This window comes from Rhinolophus sinicus, chromosome 4, assembly GCF_057876585.1.
Source record: "Rhinolophus sinicus isolate RSI-liver-muscle chromosome 4, RSI-T2T, whole genome shotgun sequence".
NCBI lineage: Eukaryota > Metazoa > Chordata > Mammalia > Chiroptera > Rhinolophidae > Rhinolophus > Rhinolophus sinicus.
Window position 1 is genome coordinate 38,147,016 of NC_142504.1, and position 19,898 is coordinate 38,166,913.

The 19,898-nt window shown below is 38.7% G+C and overlaps 2 protein-coding genes across 2 annotated transcripts in view; one reads left to right on the forward strand and one right to left on the reverse strand.

The window, feature by feature from the left end:
- ELAPOR2 (endosome-lysosome associated apoptosis and autophagy regulator family member 2) overlaps positions 1-1,916 on the forward strand; it is a 168,315-nt gene extending 166,399 nt beyond the window's left edge. Inside the window, exon 22 of the mRNA XM_019749771.3 lies at positions 1,301-1,916. Within this exon, the coding sequence (XP_019605330.2) occupies positions 1,301-1,360 (60 nt within the window). The 3' untranslated portion in view covers positions 1,361-1,916. The remainder of the gene's footprint in view (positions 1-1,300) is intronic.
- A 6,982-nt stretch (positions 1,917-8,898) lies between these two features.
- GRM3 (glutamate metabotropic receptor 3) overlaps positions 8,899-19,898 on the reverse strand; it is a 216,708-nt gene continuing 205,708 nt past the window's right edge. Inside the window, exon 6 of the mRNA XM_019749770.3 lies at positions 8,899-9,453. Coding sequence (XP_019605329.2) covers positions 9,380-9,453 — 74 coding nt within the window. The 3' untranslated portion in view covers positions 8,899-9,379. The remainder of the gene's footprint in view (positions 9,454-19,898) is intronic.

The following is a 19,898-nucleotide window of genomic DNA, read 5'->3' on the forward strand; positions in this document are numbered from 1 at the left end:
TAAAGCTCTTTCTTGTATGAGCTTCTTGAGGGCACACATTTTGTATCCCAAACGACTAATCCTATTCCTGCAAAACAATGGGTGCTTAATAAATATTTGAATTATCAGTGGTTGTTCCAAAAAAATCAAGTCTGGGAAACATGAGACTTCAGGCAAGCTCTTACAGAGCCAGTGAGTTAAAGCGCTGAGATTTGCAGTCTGCTCTCCCAGGGACTTGTCATCTCAGCAGAAGCTGGGAAAAAGCACTATGTTGGTGTTCATGCTGTGATTTTTTTCTTTCTTTCTATAATCCTGTCCCTTAGCCGTTAAGCTTGTCTGAAGTCTTGGACTTCTCCACTCAAATGAGAAAAAACACAAAAGCAACCTTATTCTTCCTGGCAGATACTCAGTGTCAATGTCCTATCACTTTGTCATTTTTACTTCTCTGCTTTCGACACATATCCATTTGCACCTATGACTGGTCTGCTTCCTATTCCCTCTATTCTTAAAATGATCCTAGCTCTCTTCAGCTGTATTCTCGTCAACAGCATAGTCCCTCCCTCCCCCCTACCCCCCATGTACTTCCAGCAGCCTTCGGAAAGCTTTTTTCTAACTTTTACAGTGAAAACATAGGAAGAAATTGCACCACTTATTTTTCTTTATTCTAATGAAGAAAAATTTATTTTAATAGGCTACATTTTGAATGTATTATATAGAAAACACCAGTAATGATATATTTGAGTTAAATTTTTGATTTATTATTGAGGATGACTTGTTTTTAATCTTTGGCATATGTGTACCCAAAAGATTTTCCTAAAACATATCAGTGAACACAAATGATCTTGTCTTATTGATTGGTATTTACCTTATTTATCTCTGCCAGCCTTTTCCTTATTATTTATCCTATGTGATCTTGAGACTATTTAGTTTCTGTCAGTTCTATTTTGTCCACAATTTACCTGGCAAGGTCATCTATTTCAGCACCCAGGTCAGATATCCCCTCAGGAAGGTCTCAGTGGTTTCTTAGCAAGCATCACAGCTACATCTTTTGGTGTCTATTGCAATCATGTGTTTGTTTGCGAAGATACCAAAATTTTTTGCATTGTCTGTCTTATCTCCTGGACATCAAAAGCATCCTTCAGGGTAGGCATGCTATCTGTTTTATAGCTGACACCTTTATTTAAATGTGAAATCCTAATTAGTAGTGGCAGGTACATAGATTACAATGACTGCCAGAACTTTCCTTCTGGACACATAAGATCCTAAAATCTTACTGGAATTTTAGTGAGTTGATTTTGTTTTAATATTTTTTTCTTCGTAGGAAAAAGAAGACCGTTTTGAATCCGTTCAACTGAAATCCTCACGACCCCCAAATATATGAAAAGACAGCTCTGTAGCCTTCAGACTAATGAACACAGAAACCTGCTCTCTCGTTTTCCAGGACTGTAGTTTAGAGCCTGTCCTCTTACCCAGCACGTTGGTTATGTCACAGAGGAGGGCCTTGCCGCTGAAAAGGGAAGGAGGTTGAAATGTTTGATTGCCTTATCACATGGTCAAGTATCTTGCCAAAAATAGGAAAGCAAATGGTTTGAGTCTCAACTGAAGATGAAGCTCAACTCAGGAAGAGATTTATCTGTATATACACATAACCGCAAACCAAGGTTAAGCCCACCAGTGCACTGTTGATGCATGCCATATAGTTAATGGGTAACTTTGATTCTTTATAACGTCTACGTAAAAACTGTGCTTTGGAGGGCAGATGTTAGCATATGCATTGTGATCCCATTTTGTCTTTTCTTTGTTTATATTTTGGGGAAGATTTGAAAAATTTTTAAAGGTATAGTTATTTTTCCCATTATTTATTTTCCTGGCAGACCTTAAAACATCTTTTCTATTAAAAATGCTAATAAAGACAATAAACTTTTCATTTTTCCATAGGTTATCTTTCTTGATTTCAGAAGCCTACATAAGTAGTAGTTTTTTAGGAAGAGTCAGAAGTAGTTTGGGTTATCTACACTTATAATCCCCTTTGAAATTCCATTCTTGTTGGAGCTGGTAAGTGAGCTTAACTGAAAGTATTGAAGGAATCTTAATAAAAAAAAAAAAAATAAAAAAGGCAAGGAGGAACCTTGACTTTCCATTAATACAAACAAGTGATACTATCACACGAGTCAAATGGCTTAAAACAGTTTATGCAATGCTTGAAGAAAAATTGAAAATGAGTGGGAAAGTTTTTGTTTTCATGAGATCACTTTGCAAAATCATGAAGACGAAAGTGGGATAACTTGTGTACAAGTACAGATAACTGTACAAAGGTATTGGGATAATTTTGTGGTTTCCAGAAAATGGCAGTGGGATATTTGCCCTATGTCAAACATCAAAGGTTATATGGTTATTATTCTGCTACAAGATTTTGAGGGTTATGACTTCCATGGAAGTTTTTCTTTTTAAGTCACTAAGGCAGGAATTCAATTTTGGAAAACTGCATATAATTGTATTCATAATAAGAATGTGGTTGTACCATAAGCAGTTATGAAATAAGTGTTGTTCTTATTAAAAAATGATCCAGATAATTGTGATATCTCCTGTGACAGGTTACTAGTCTTAGCACGTCTTAAATATTATTTGTTGAAAGCAGTTTGAATGAAGTTGGATTTGAGCGATTTTATGTAAACCCTAATTGTTTTAGAACTGAGACAGGGGAGTTTCCTGGCCATTGATGATCTAAGGTGCTCTGGTTTGTTTCCAGTAAACAGTAGTCTTTATAGATCTTAATGTAGATTTTTAAAAAGACTGGTGGTTGGCTGAGAGAAGCAGAGCATACGGGCAGGTTTTGTTGAATGTTTTGCCCCATGTCTTTCAATGAGGTATATTTATAACTTTTGATTTAGCAGGTGATGTCTTTATTTTTGAGGAAACTGGGAGAAAATAAATAATTGCATTTATCTGGCTGATAGGTAAAACACTGGACCATGCTGTTATTGTTGAATGAATGAATGTTTGCTTTGTGTATATCTTCTACTGTTGGATTCATAAGTATAGGTGAGGTTGCCATTATTTTATTGTTTGTTGTAAGATTCAGGGAGAACATCACTCAATATAAACCTTTTTCTTGTTTAATTTCTTAAATGTTATTGTAAAGAAGAAATTATTTTGGCACTCCTCATTTTTATCTTGCTAACAGTGCTGATGAACCTTTGCCCATTTTGGCCAAAAATTAAACAGAAGAATGAAAATACATTTGAAATGCACCCTTTTCGAGGAACCCTGCCAAAGTTGTATAGCTGGACAGAGTCAGGAAGTTTCTGCACAGTCACCTGTCAGTCTCTTCATTATCGACTGTGCGCAACATGCATGTACCAAGCCATAGAGATAATTGGAATTTGCTCCAGGTAGCTTCTTTCTTCTCCTGTCACTGAACTAAAATCTCTGACATGTCAAAATGCCTTAAATTTTAATGAACTCTCTGAAAATGCAGTTGGTATTGAAGAATTTATTTATTTCTAATTTTAGATATTAAATAAATTTCATCAGCTCAGTCCCATCTTTGGAATGGAGCTGCCTTTTTTTTTTTTGGATCCCAGTGCTTACCATTTTATTCCAAACACTAAAGAACTATGAGGGAAACAATATTATGAGGAAAACATTTAGACCAGTCCTGGCTATAAAATTCACTTTGGTTTTAAGTCTTGCCTTTGCAAAGCTCATTGGAATACTGCAAGGCATAGACGAATTATCTTGTTTCTATGACTTTTAATTGACATTTGTTGTTTCTTTTCCCCCTGAAGTAATAGAAGAAGTTGTTTGTTATTTTTCTAAAAGGCACAGTTTTGAAGCCTTAAATACTTTATTAAGTCAACTGTCACCTATAATATCTCTTAGCAGTCTGTCAAAACATATTTAAGGCAATTTTCCACTGGATGAGACTATGTCTTCTTTGGATAAATTATATCATGCCATTTCACAATGTTGAGCAATTTGATATGTGTTCACTTGACTGAATTTTATTCTTGTTGACTTTCCCTCTCTTTGGTTACTAGCAATCAAATCCTTTCCAGGATTAAAAATGTTTCATAGTATTTTTGTGTAGCCTTTTGTCATTATTTTCTTCCCAAGGAGAAAAGGTGGTTTAAATGGTTATGTGGAAGAATTGCTTGGGTCCAATAATTTACAAACTGGGGTCTCCAGATTCCCAGGGGATGGGTTATGATTGACTGTGGTTTTCAAGGCCAATATGATCAACTGTCCTTTGACCTGTCAATAGAGCTACTTACTGTGGCTCATTGTTATTCCTAATGAGAGGCTAATGTGCAGATCATTTCTCTCTTCCTCATGAAAGTACATTTCCTAGGAGTTGGGGTGGGAAGATAATTTCATTGTCAAGTGTAAAGTCACGATGTTGCTCACATTTATCTTTTTACACAAAAGGTATGTAGAGTAGACCTTGAGACGACTTAAAATACCTTCACATCTATTTTATAGTAACCATGAATATTATCTCAGGTTTAAAGGCCAAGTTCTAAATTAAGGTTGTCCTAAAGAATAAGTCCCAAGGGTAATAAACTTAAAAAAAAAAAAAAAAAAAAAAAAAAAAAAAAAAAAGTTCTCAGCACCTGACTCACTCTCTGGATGCTAAAATGGAGTTCATACTGTGTTTCCCTGAAAATAAAACCTAACCGGAAAATAAGCCCTAGCATGTTTTTTACAGCATGACATCTGGTGAACATAAGCCCTATTGTGTCTTTTGGAGCAAAAGCTAATATAAGACCCGGTCTTATTTTCAGGGAAACACGGTAGTAAGTGGTCAGAGATTATACTCCTGCTGGATTTTATTTGCTTTGGTTTAACATTTTCAGATGAGTTCATTTTAGGATCAAAAATGAAGGAAATAAAACTTTGTTATGGGGATGAATAATTAGAAATCAATTGATACTGCTATTGCACTTGATATTAATTGATATTACTATTTCGGTTGTTTAGATCAGAGGCCAGCAGACTTTTTTCTGTAAAGGGTCAGATAATAAATATTTTTGGCTTTGCAGGACATGTAGTTTCTGTTGCAACTCTTCAACACTGCCATTGTAGCATGAAAGCAGCCACAGACAATATGTAAACAAATGGGTATGGCGGCATTCCAATAAAACTTTACACTGAAATTTGAGTTTCAGTTAAATTTCACTTGTCATGAAATATTATTCCTCTTTTGATTTTTTCCCCCAACTATTTAAAATTGTGGAGGCATTCTGAGCTCACAAGCCTTAAAAAAACAGGCGCTAGGCTAGGATTTGACCTGTGAGCTCTGGTTTGCTGACTCCTAGTTTAAATCACTGCTATCCAAAAGCAGAATTGTTCAGAAGAATCTGTTCACACACAGAGTCTTTGCCCTTTAGGAGCTTAGTACCTTAAAAGTTTCTCAAGTCTCTAAAGATGTTCAGGAAGAAAATAACCCATCACTCCCTCTTGATGATTTAATCACCCAGCCAAAGACAAAGCCAGGTACTATTCTGAGTTCCTCTTGTACGTTTTGGACTCAGTTATGGTTATTGGTTAGCAACTGGTAAAACTAAATAAAGCAAGAGACCTGGTTCAAAGTAAACCAGCAAGACTAATTTAAAAGCCTTTTCTCATTAGGGTTCACTTAACATTTATTGCTAAGGTAACTGGATTTGAAGATAATATTCAATCTTGTAATAGAGCCACTTAAAGTAACCATATGGAAATAGGGGATGTTGATGTACAAAGTAGCTTCGGCGTAGATTCTTAAGACCCAACGCTGGAGAGGTTTTTTGCTTGGGTTTGGGAAGGACACACCTCAATCCACACACATTTACCAAATCTTGTTTTAAGACGTACTGAGCTGCAAAAGACATTTAGGATTTCTTTAATGATTGGTGGTTCAAAGAAGAGATCTCCAATTTCCTTGAACAAAATGTCCCAGTAAGGCTTTCAATTTGCTGCAGTTTTCCTCTTATTAATAACTGTCGAAAGAAGAGCTTTGTCTAAAACAGCTTGTGGATGTTGATAAATTTGGTTTGGAGAGGGGCAACGTTTCCTTAATCTCAGATGGCTGACTTTATATTACCATTGGTTGAGTTAAATAAATGAGTTAAACTAATGGGAATTATGCAAAGGTAAATTTTCTGTCACAGAACAGGAGTGATAATTGTCTTATTCATGGGTGGGGCCTTTGCTGTTAGAGCAATGATGGTTATAATCCACACAAGTGTTCCTTCTTCGTGGTGCCTCACTTTTCTTGGCTTCTCCATGCTTACAGCCCTTTGCTGAAGAGCTCAGCGTCCCAAAGCTGTCATGGTGAATAAGGGAGGAAAGCAGGGGGCTACCTGAGAGAGAGTGTGAGTTGAAGACTGGAAAGGGACACTGACAATCCCTTTCTCAGGGGAATTACCTCCTTTCTCAGCCACTCTCTTAACTGTCCTCTGTGTGGTTCGCAAACCAGCTTGCTGAACAGCTTGAAAATGAGACCTTTTTCCTTTTACCATGATAAACCTGAGTGGGCAAGAGAATGTATTAACTGTTTAAACTGGAGAGGACACAGCATTTCAGAAACTGTAAAGACTTCGAAAACAAATGATAATCTACCGTATCGCTAGGTTCTGATATGGGTTTTTTTTTTTTTTTTTTTTTTTTATGAGTGGAATATATCGTTCTGCTTGAGTTCCTTAAATTCAGGAAGTTTTTGCAAAGATGGATCACCTCAACCAGTTTTACATTCTGGAAGGGTGAAATGTTGTTACTGGAGTAAAAACAAACAAAAAAATCAACCCCCAACCTATTTTTCTTTAATGGCTTATGTAAAGAAAGCTTTTATGGCAGCTATTTTCCATACATACTGTGAATATTTTTTTAAACTTCATTTCTGGGGATTATGTGTTAGATGATGCACTTTGAAATCGGAAACAATGCTTGTGGCAGGGAAGGAGAAGATGATGAGAGCTGTCAGTGCATTTTCAGTGTACAGGCAGGGTGTGAAATAAAGTGGCCATAGATCAAAATTCAGCCATCAAAAACAGTTTTCTCAAGATTCACCCACAGCCTAATTGTCTTGTTTAAAAAGATCCATGATCAATTTGATTGTTTTAGGCATCAGCTGTGTCTCGGAAAAACCCATCTGATAATTGCCTTCCTCAGACTGTCACATTCCATCAGCAGACTGACTTTATTTTCTCTCAGTCAGCCTACCTCAGCCTTTATGTTGAGCAGATGCTCCTTCTCAGCTCATTTATCTAGCACTCCTGCCAGCTTCACTCACAGCAGAATTCTTTTTTGCCATCTCGTGCTATTGAATCTATTACCCAGCCTACCCCACCCACTCCTAAAAGTCCAGGTTCTTATTTTAATGTAAGAATTCAGGGTCTGGTGAGCACTGTTGTCTTTGAACATCTGGCAAGTTCTGGATGGATTGATTAGGTTGCTGATTCAAATGCATCCAGAAGGAAAAAGAGAATTTCTAACATCTTACTTCTGACTTTATTCCTTCACGGCCAGTCCTGTTGGCTTCTGTATACCTACTCATTTTTGGATGTTTTGAAAATTGTCTTGATTAACTAAGCCCTGGTTATTTAGCCTGTGGGTCTCTCATATCCTTGCTTTTCCTCATCTTTCCTTTCACTGTCTTCCTCAGTCATAGTTCCCTCATAGAATATTTTCCAGCTTTATGCTTTTTTAAAGCCAGGAACTACATCTTATTTCTCTTTGTCTTTGTCATGGATTGAAGAGTGCCCCCCCATCCCCCTCCCCAAAGACATGTCAACATCCTATCCTTGGAACATGGAACATTGGAATGTTATTTTATTTCAAAAAAGGGCCTTTGCAGATGTCATTAACCATCTTGCAATGAGATCATCTGGGATTTCAGCGACAAGTATCATGGTTAGACACACACAGATGAGAAACAGACATAGAAGGAGACAATGGGAAGACGGAGGCAGAGATTGGAGTGATGTGCCATCAGCCAACGAAGCTGGCAACTACCAGAAGCTAAAGGAGGCCTGGGATGGGTCCTCCCCTAGAGCTTCTCAGGGGATGGGGCCCTGCCAACACTTGGATTTCGGACTCTGGCCTCCAGAATTGTCAGAGAATAGACTGCTGTTGTTTTAATCCACTCAGTTTGCCGTGAGTTGTTATATCAGCTATAGGAAATTAATGCATTCTCTATCCATGGCACCTGGCATAGGACCGGATAGGAAGTTAGGTTCTCAGTAAATTTTTCTACATTAATAAATGATCTGTGACTAAAAGGCATAAAGGGAGAAATCGGGCAGTATTGGTAAGAATATGCCAGCTTTTGCTTATTCATGGTTTCTCTGGTCACTGCTTTATTTAGGTTAGTATAATATTCAAGTTTACTGACAAGCCTGTGTGCCTGAGCATTGTTACTAGGACTTTGGAAAAGCATTGGAAAAATAATATATCCTGCATTCTTACTGTCTCATTCAGCTATGAGTGGTGAGTGATTTTCCAGTGGAATGCCAGGATGCTTTCCCAATCTCCTTTCCTACTAATTAATTAAGGTTGTTTTTGGAAGTGAGAGCCATTAAACCTTCCCTGGCAGGCCATAGGCTCTGCATTCAGAATATAGGAACTCTCTCCTTGCCTCGGAGCCCTATCTGGGCAAATTCTGGGCTACCATACAGATGTGGCTTAATGAAATCAATATATGTATTGTCTTCTAGCCACTGAAATGGCTTCATATTTATGGTGTCATCAGTCAATTTCACAGATCGTTATGATCCATGAAGAAGTCCAGATCTGCTCCCAACTCTCTAGCAGGGTAACAGCTTGTGTTCAAAGAGAAGCACAGTTAGGCAGTTTCTTCCAACATTTAGAGTAGAAATGGTCTGAAGTCAACATACTCAAATTACCTGAAGTGATTCAAAAAGAACAAACCATTATCCACCATGCTGGAAAACCTTGACGGTTTTATTCTCAATATCTTTACATTAATACAGACGATTTTTATTTTGTGCTGAGAAAAACAATCTGTTACACTTAATGTAACTTTAATATACAACATAGAAACTCATCCTAAATTAGTTACAACAAGAACCTACAAAAAACTTCATAGGAAAAAAAGTTACCTAATATTGCCACCGTATTTTTTAGTAGACAGACCCTGTCAGACCCTGTCACCAACACTCAGCTCTGTAAACAGTGGTTATTTCCATGTTCTGGAGAATCGTTAATCGTAGGGGCACTAAAATCAGCCTAAAAAGATCTAGCACATCACTATAGCCTGTACAGTCCTCAAAAATAATTTATTGTACTGTTTCTAAAAAAAGGTACTAGGTTGTTCCTTTGCTCTGTTTCCATAGTCTGGAGCTGCACGTGAACATGTTTGTCTAACAGTCTAAAAACACGAGAACTGAACCGCAATTCACAATCACAGAGATGAGGTGGTGGAGTCAAGGACTTCCCGCCCATTGCACACCGTGGGGACATAGGTGCTGGCAGAGGCTGGAAAACAAAGCAGGACAGAAAATTCCATGTTAGTTAAGTGGGCCACATGGGTAACGGCATGGATCATCCCAGACACCAGTGAAAGTTAAAAGCTCATTTTAACTTGGCTTTGGAAAATGCTAAATGAGTTAGTGCTGTAGTAGGTCAACTTTCTAAATCTGTTCTGCTCCCAATTAGTTTGTATCCTGGTACACACCTCCACTAATATCATACCCCTTGGAGAAAGTTTATAAACATAATCGTTGTTGAAAGGAGTCACTTGTGGGTTTAAAATGAGCTTTGGTAATCTATAAACTGCTTAAAATACAATGTACCAAATTAAAAGCTCACTGTAATTTTCTTAAAGATCGTTAAATTAATTACTGTTTTCAATACCTTAATTAATTTGGTTCTCTTTGGGCAGGGATGGCTCTTACGTAGTTCCCACGAGTCATCTGTGAACTGTACTGCCTTAGAGAATGGTTCGATCTATTTTCATTGTTCAAGTGGATAACCTCATGAAAACTCTAGCAAGGCTGGCGTGCTGAGAACTTGAATTTCATAGCAGTTCTCAGAAAGGAAGATATTCCAAAGGGATATGCTCTTGTTAATTGCAATAGTGACAACAGTGTCAGGGTGTGAGTATAATATGGGTATGTATATTCTTTCTTTTTATAGCACTACTTTTCCTACATACAATTCATAGCTCTTAACATGTTTTGGAGGTTTTATTTTTAATGGGAAACCTAGGTACAGCTAAGTTACGTCTATTTCACCCTTAATGCTTTTTCTTTCTACTGAATGAGGACAAAAGCAAGGAGCCCCATTCTCCGTGGAATGAAGCTGTGTCACGAAGACAGTCAGTTAGAGATAGCCCTGCATTACCTCTTAGAGCTGTTTCTGTCCCATCCCTTGGCCTGTGCTTCTGGACATACTCTGCCAGAAGGAACTGATCCTTTTGTCTACCTGACCACAGCCCAGGTCAAACTGACCAGTCAGCTGTCCTAATCCTTAAGGACATATGTCTCGGTTAATAATCACATAAACGAATTTCATGCTACAGTGCTGATGCCTGATAGCAGAAATATTCTTGCCCCATAAAATTGCATTTTTCATAGGAATTTCTTTAAACACAAAGGAGAAACTAATTATGAAATTTGAGATTACGTGGCCTTCAGTGGAGGAGCATTCACCATATCTGAGGCACTGAAGTCAGAGCAGGCCCATCACCAGGGAACCTACAACCTCTCAATTTTGCGTACATTACCGGGCGAGGTATGTGAGAAAGTCTATAAAGTCAAGTCTGTGTGGCTACCTAAGTTTACACTGCAGTCATGTGACATGGTAACTCTTTTGGAGCGTTTTTCCTTTTATCATCTTAATGATGGGCTTCAATTTTCTTTACAATGTGAGCCCACTAAAATCTACAGTGTTTGGGGGTCTGGGATGGCATAATCTACATTTCCCGAAACCCCCACAACCAAGGTATTTTAACTCAGCATGTTCCAGATGAATACTTGATGGAAAATGATAGTGATAATAATTCCAAGGGTGAGGACTTTGCTTTATTCTTTGCAAAGTTTCTTCAAATACTTTATCTAATTCTGGCTTCATCAAAGCTGGATAAGGCAGGAGAAAAACAAGGTGAAGTGAGGTTCAAACCACAGTTCACTGGAAACCTAGGAGAGCACTTTTTGTCCATTTAATATGTGTTCTTTCTGCAGCCTCTTAATATCCAAATGTCTACTTGTCACCTCCATATGGATGTTTAGTAGCGATTTCAGAATCAAGTGGCCAAAGCATAACTCTTGATTCCCTAACCTGTCCCTGTTTAGTCTCCTGTTCGTCAGTGAAAAGTCTCACCATCCAGCCAATTACTCAAACCAAAAGTCTAACATCTATATCTCCTTCTTTTTGTATTCCTTCTCCCACGTCAAACCCAGCATCAGGTCCAATCAACTCTGTCTCCACATCTAACTAGTTCTGTCTCTGCATCCATCACCCTGGGCCAATCCACCATTATTTTATCTGGCAGCTGTGACAGCTGTACCACCTATATCTCTGTTTCCACACTCACTTTTCCTGTAATACATTCCCCATACAGCAGTAAGAGTCTTTTTAGATGTAAGTCACCTACCTGCACACCTCCAGTGGCTTCCTTTTGTGCTCTCCTTACCCTGGTTTATAAATCCAGGGTGATTCAGACCATGCCTCTCTTTCTGTATTTACCAAATTCACGTCCCCACCCCCCTTTCTGCTTTTGTCCTCAAACACAGCATGTCTGTTTCTCAGCTTTAGGCCTTTGTAGTAGCTGTTGCCTCTCCCAGGGATGTTCTTCCTTCTCTCAATCACATGTCTGGCTCCTTGTCATCCAGATCTGAAATTTCACCTCCTAAAAAAGGCTGTCATCAGACTACCTAATCTAATGTAGCCAACCAGTTACTCTGTCCCAGTATCCAATTTTAAAACTGATTTTGTGGTGGTGGTTGCTAGTGTCTTATATCTTACACTCTTGACTAGAAAATATGCAAAGGCTCTGCTTTTCTTTTTCATTATTTTATCCCATTGCTGGTCATAGAATACACTCTCTATAAATATTTTCTGAATGATTGTATAAATGGTTTCATTCAAAGAATGTGGGAACCAAGGGAACCAAGGTTAAACATTTCTTTTAACCTGAAGAAATAACCAGCAAATGTGAGGCCTGTGGGCATCCTTGTTTGGGGATAGGTAGGTCTCTCTGCTTCTTCAGCCCCGTTTGGCATTGACCGGCAAAGGGAAGTGGCTCAGGCTGTGAGCATCCCCTAGCAGGCATGCTGCCTTTGACATTTTGACTAATCTCTTCATCTTTTCCAGGATCAAGTTTTATTACTTCTGTGCAGGTTTTTCATTTTCAGAGATTGAAGAGGAGTGATGTGTCATGGGGGTAAGTCTGGGCGAACCAGGGACTGGTCTGCTAAGGCCCCTTTCTGTCTACCTGGGGCTTGTCTAATACCCTGTCTACCTTCATTTTTAAGGATTTCCAGACACCCACTGTGCTGTTTTCCATAGTGTTGTGGAATTCGATGTAATGCTCTTCTTAAGTGTGCTCTTACGGTCGGTTTGCTCACTGCATTCTAATTTCTTAAAATTGGGTGTATTTTGAGTAGGTAGGTAAGAAGTACAGGGCTGCAAAGGTAGTTGCATGAAAAAATCCTCAAGTTATAGTTTCAAATAATCTTCTACTAGACATTCCATGGGTATCATTATGGGAGTTCACAAAATAACTTTGAATTATCTATCTGCCTCATAGGGACATTAAAGGGAATGCCCTATGTTAGAGTGTCTAAACTATTTGAGAGCAAGACAATATAAATACACGGTCTTCTTATAAGGAATAACAACAGCAAAAACACTCCCAAGACTCTTTTTGCAGCTGTTTTTTTCCCCTAAGCACTTTTTAGTCGATTGAAGGGAACTGTAATTTGTATTTTTCTGCTTCTCTTTTACTGTTTCATCTGTAGCTTTTGCCAGTGCATTTTATTTTATTATGTAAAAGTTATTCTCATTTTTGTACATGCTGCTGAATATAGTAGAGGAAATTACTGTTTTATGGGTTTAGTATCTCAATTATGTTGCCTTTCATAAATATTTCACACGTCTCCCATATTAGCTCATCTTTTATTCCCCAAGGCAGTAAGATATGTGTAAGAGCAAAGTACTATGATTTCTGTGTGTGTTTATGATGAGCTTTTGCTATTATTCTAAAAATCTCATGAGATTTTTAATGGTGTAAGTTTAGACCACTTTCTTAAGTGCAATTAAGCAGATTCCTATAATCATCCTTTCTGTCAGAAATACGAGGCTGCAGACTTATTTTTGCCTTTCCTGGGATGGGGGTGAGGAGTAACTATTAGTTACTCTAGGCGAAGGTGGTGCTTTTTGCTATTCAAAGTGAAAACCGAAGATAACTGAAAAAGACCTAATAAGTCCCACCATTAGTCAGAAAACTGCAATTAACACCATCGATAAGCATATTTTGCTTTACAAATTCAGTGAATCATTGGAGGTCAATGCAACCAAGTGGCAGCTTCATTTTACACGGTGGAATCCATTTCTCTTACACCAGTAATGCTTGGGCTGGCCAGGCTTTGGAGAAAATTACCTTATTTTTCCAGGTAACAGGGCCCTCAATCAATGCTAAACGTATTTATTTAATAGATTCTTATGAATGCCAAGTATGTTAGTCATTTTAGTGGCTAAAATGTGGTTCCTGAGAATCAGTATGTTACTTTAACTGTGTAACATATGAGACTTGGAACAGAATAAAGCAAACATTTAAACAGAACAGACATTCCAGTTTGTCCCCATCTGTTCCATTTCCTTGATCCTGGTGACCCCAAATAATTTTTCACAGCGTGTCTGCTTGTTTGGATATTTTAATTCCATGGTCATGGAATCCAGTTTCCATTAGCCATTGATTGCCTTGTCCTGCTTTGTTATTGAACTTGTTTTCTTATTCATCACCTTAATTTTACTTGTGCTAGGCTCCCTTGGTCCCATTCCAGAAAAAAAAATCATCTGCTAATTAATATATGTTGTCTGGGCAGATGAAGACATCACCACTGGTTTGATAGTCTTGCTATGTCAGAGATTTCACAGTAAAAGATAAGAGAATCTATTATTAAGAAATGTGGGCTAGATACTCAGCTTAATGGTCTTAAACTGTTAAAAGTAGATTTAAGAGGAAACCATATTCCTTATAATGTGGGATAAAAGTCTACAGACCCAAGATTTAATTTCCAAATATGGAGTTAGAAGTTATGAATGCAAAGACTTCTCCATTTAGTGATTCATTTCTTGTGAGATAAGATTCATGGAAAGAGGAAATATAGCATGTACCTTTTTTATAACCCACGATTGACTTAATTACCTTATCAATAGAAATTCCACTTGGTCTTCAAGTAAACCCCTACGTCCATTATTGCCATGTTATGCTGTCATGCTTTCTTTCCAATCATGTTCTTTTATTCTCTCTCCCTCCCACAAGAAGTACAAACCCATGCTGGACACAATAAGTAATTTGTAAATGAAAGGACTCAATAATTTTTGTACTCTTATGCTGATTTCCATTCTTCTTCTTTTCTCCTCTTAGTTGCTCACCATCTCTGGTTTCTCAGAACTCTTTCCCATACAAATGCATTTTCAGGCAAAGATCAGAAACTCATTCACCCTGGGGCTCAAATACCTAATATAAGCGGTATGTGCTACTATGTCTAGGGATCAAAGTCAGAAGCCATAAGTGTTAAACTTGAATAAAATAATGTCAGGCATTAGTCCTTCTGTCTAGTGGAGTTAATCTTGTTAGCTTTACTATCAAATTATACAGCATCTGAACACTTTATTAGTTTTCCAAGCTACCACTCTGAGTTAAGCTAGGACTACATCTGGACTACAATTGCTTTCCTAAATGATGTCTCTGCCTGCTCCCCGTCTTATATTCTGCCCCCACAGCTAAGTTGACGAAAATGATACTTTTAAAGTCAGTTCATGCCACATTTCTGTTGAAACCTGTTGAATAATTTCTCAGTTATTTCAATAGAAAAGCGAAAGTCCTTACAGTGACCCCCAATGTCCTGCATCATCTGCACCCTCTCTATCCTCATCTCCTCTCATGTTCACCCTTATTCATTTCCCTCCAGCCACGTTGGCCTCTTTGATGTTCTTCCAACTTTGGACCTTAGTATTTGCTGTTCCCTCTGTCTGGAATGTCCTCCCCCCAGATATGGACACGATTTCCTTCACGTCTCATATGTCACCAGAGATGCCTTCCCTGGCCACTCTATAAAAAAATATAAAATAATAGTCTCTCTGTACCCAGGACACCCAATTTGTTTATGTCCCATATTATTTTCTACACTTATCAACACCTGAAATATTAAGTATTATTGGTTTGTCTGACTTGCCCTGCCTCTCACCCGATTAGAATGCAAGCACCGTGAGTGCGTGGTTTTTCTGTTTTGTTCATTACTAACATCCCCAGTGCCTACAGTTGTGCTGAGGTCCTAAAGTTTCTTCAGTGAACAAGTGAATTATTCATCCAGTTGGTCATATTTACTTATTAAGAGGTCCCTCCCCTAAAGTCTCTGTAATTACTCCAAGTATAGAAGATACCTTTTTAAGTTTCCATATGATAGACATTTTGTGGTATAGACACACAGATATCTCCATGTTGGGAAGTTATTCAGAGAATTTCACTTAAACAAAATGAAAAGGAAATAGGATGGAGAAACAGCGTAGTACAAAGTGTTGTACTTGCTTTGTTTTAAGGCGTGGATCATCTTAAGTGAATGTATGGGCCGTATTCGATTGTATACATATTTCCTTTTTAGTTAACATGTCTTCATAGTACGGATCACGGTACCACATTCCCAAAGGTGTTAATAAATTTGTGATTACGTGGAAATGCACATGACGATAGGTATCTCTCATACAATATTGAACTCTGGCTTAGGAACCCCTTTTAAGCTACTGAGTTGATGTTTCATTCAAATATATAGGACAGAAGGGGAACTATACAATGTAATCTAATTCAAGAAAGCGATCCTTGTGTTTAAAGAACTATTTAAATGGGAAAAATGATACCTTTGACATAACTTTTAGTTGGTCACCATTAATCATATTTCTTTGTCTTTATCAAAGCTCATTTTCTGAAAAGCTGTGTGGGTAGCCCCTCTGGAACACCGCACCTTTTCTGTGTACAGCCCGGATATAGGGATCACCGGGGTCTCAGACGGACACGATTTATGCTGTTGAACTCCCTGACATGGGCTTTTGAGAGGAATAAAATCTGTACCCTCGCTGGTAGAATAAGATGCTGTCACATATGGCACTGAAGGGGGAAAGCTTTTGACTTAAAAAAAAAAAAAAAAATCATTGAATTTGCAGATACTAGGATTCTCCTTGTCAGAATAATCTCTGCCATGAATTTTGTAACTGACCTGAGGCAGAAAATCCAGAGAGGCCAAAGGAGCCACATAGCAGCTTTTGAGAGTTTTATCTGTGACTTCAGTTATCAAATTCCTTAAAGTATCTAATCGATAGGACCTTGGTAAGAATAAATGATCCTTAGCCTCCCTTCCAGCTCCAGTATGTTTGGTCACTATTCAAGTACCATGTTTCCCCGAAAATAAGACCAGGTCTTATATTAATTTTTGTTCCAAAAGATGCATTAGGGCTTATATTCAGAGGATGTCATCCTGAAAATCATGCTAGGGCTTATTTTCCAGTTCGGTCTTATTTTCGGGGAAACACGGTAGGTGGGCTATATTTGCTTGGGGAAAATCAGCTGAATATTAGAGGTAAAGAGAAAATGACTTAAGGGATGCAAAAGAGTGGTTGCGAGACAAATGCAATGGGAATGTTAAATAGAAGAAAGGAGAGGTATTAAACATCAATTCGCGGATATTTGTAGGGTTACCTATTGTAGCTGGAGACTCTCTAGTCTGTCATCCTCAATGAGGAAGGGAGTGAAGGGGAATGGAATGAGATTCTCAGGAAAGCTATGGACATTCCTTTCCAAAGGGAAAATGGATCGACATCTATCTGATTTGGATGCACCAGGTATACTTAGCCTGGGAGCAGATGGCTTACCTTGCTGAGTAATCTAGGCTTCTCTTGGATTGGCCCACGAGGATTTATGTTTATAGCATACCTATGCCTGTGGTGAACACCATCAGTTCAGTGTGTGTTGCCAAATACCTTGCCAATTTGCCTGGGCAGGGAGCACACAGTGTCATTATGGGACTCCCTGAACTGTAAAGTGCAGGCGTATTGTGTTGTTTTTCTGGACTTGCACTGTACAGAAGAAACCTGGGCATTGTGTGTTATTTTTTTTTCTTTTATAAAGTCATATTTGGAATTGAACAATGGCTCACCCCCTCCTAACGGGGGTGTCTTCAAAGGCTTGGTGATTGGTACGTGAAAAGTGTGGTGCTCATGTGCTTGGTTTCTGTTGCTGCAGCTCTGTGGAAAATTATCCCATGAGTCCAAGAGACTGTTCACTTGATCTTTTTATACTATTACTTTCTTTTTATAATGTGAAAATGCTTTGTAATAAAGAATAATTCCATTAATTGAGCAGTTCACACATTACCACCTAGACAAGTGACTTTCTGCAAGGTTTTAGCAGAAGAAATCAATCTCCATATGTCTACGGCTCCTTGGGGACCCAAATCTGGGTATCGTTAGTTAGTGGAAGCCTCTTGGCTGATCTTAATGGTAATGACATTCGTGCATCTGAATGACCACCATGAATAAGAGAAACACCTATCCCCATAGGACCAAGTCTGGGTATAAAATGGCTTTGAAGACTATCGGGCACATTCCATTGCTCATCTCTCTCCCCAGTCTATGCTGATACAAACTCATATTGGGGAAAACAACATTCTGACCTTCAGGGGTCCTATAGGGTTTTATGCATAGCTTCATGTGTATCTCCAGCTTGCCTTCTTCACAATTAATGCAGTTCTGCTGGCATTTGCAGTATACCTTCTTGATTGCCTGTCTTTGGGAGCCAGCTCTGGAAAGCCCCATTGTTTCTAAAGCTGCACAAAATAAAGAATGACCTCTTTTCTTTCTCATCCCAATACAAGGGATGTTTGCTTATGTGTGTGAGTGTGGGGGCAGCATTACAAGCATGAGTTTAGGACTTTTGGGTCTCTGAGTTATACTGCTATTGGAAGGAACATTCCCGGTTTCAATAAATGTTTTCTGAGTGGCCAGGTGCTTCTATGCCAGAAATGCCTTCTCTGGAAGGTTCCAAGGGGAGCTGGGGAAATAACTGCTTGGGGATGTGGCCGTTGGCATCATGAAAAAAAGGATGTGAGTTCAGAATACTTGCCGTTCTCTGAACCCAGTGCCTGCTTCCTCTTTGAGGGTCATCTAAGAGGAATTCCTGTCCTGCACTCATACCAGTGATGAAGTAGACAGGATGGCTTAGGCTGAGGTTCTCAGAATGCATTCCTCTTCTAGTGAACCAGCCGGGGTATCCGTTACAAACTGGATTTCTTAAGCCCTAGTCTACATGAATCAGAATATTTGTGGATGGGGCCCGAGAATCTCCATTTCAAATAAGTTATTTTTTTGTACACAAGTATTGGGAGCTATTGGCCCAGGGCTATACTTGATGGAGAAAAGTTAACATTTCCTTTATTTTTATTATTCTGACTCCCACTGTGTATAGTTAATCAGATACAACTAAAATTGTCTTTTTTACACCTAGCATTATGTAAACATTTTCCAACAGTGAATTTTCCAAGGTGTTTTCCAAGGTGTCCTTACCCATGTTCTTTCTTCCATGCCTGTTTCTGAGTTTGATCCTGTTTTTCCATCATTTTGGAGCCACTGCTCAGCTTTTAAAAGCCAAGGCTGATACTCTTTCAGTTAGCAACCACCTGAGGGGTTGTCAGGGAGCTCATCTGGGCTCCAAAGTGATGTGGTATTTCCACTACTCTCTTGCTAGAGAATTAACGGGGAAATAATGTGGCTGCACCTTCCAGCCTCAGTGACTTCTTGGCATTGCTTAGGATTATGTGTGTCAAGTTGCCGTAATCCCTGAGAAGAATGCAGTGGTGGATTAATTTAGGATTTGGAGAATGTGGCATAATAAAAATGGCCCCAAATTCTTTGAGAGATGGGGGCCTATTTTCTTCTCCTTGCATCTGGGCAGGCTCTGTCGTGCTCTCCAGGACCCATGTGGTGAAGTGTCCTGCCATGGTGCCAAGCATCAGAGTGAAACCACTGTGGACCCTCCAGGTCAGCTCAGTCTCAGCCGATACCACAGAAGGACTCCAGTCAAGGCTTTATAGAGCAGGTGAACTGCTCGGCCAAGTCTTGCCTGAATTCCTGACCCACAAAATTATGAGAGATAATAAAAGAGTTTTTCTTTTAAGCCACTAAATTTTGGGGAAGTTTGTTTTGTGGGAATTGATAACTTAATGTGTTTGGGGGGGGTGGGGGCGGGGGGGGGGTAACCCTGTTGCTATACTAACTTCCTCTCATCCATACGTGAAGTTTTTGTTTTTGCCACTGGAGGGAGTTAGAAAACCAGCAGCAATATTGGTAAACAATCACCTAATACAATAAAAGGCCTGCATTATACTTAGGAAGAACATAAATTATGTACAACTTAAGTAAAACATGCTTTGCCTAATGAACTCAGAGCAGTTTAACGATTTTTCTTGATTTATAAAACAACATACTTCCCAGTACTTAGGAGGGAAATGGATATAAATTGAGCCAAATATATAACGGAGGAAACACACTGAGGTATTAAACCAGTTGCTTAAATTTTCACCACAGTGAGTCAGTAACATGTTCGTGCATAGAACTAGATCGCGGAGACCAGTGGCTTTCATACTTCTTTGACTGTAAGTCACAGTAATACATGTTTTACCTGCACCTGGCACACATAAACTCTGGAG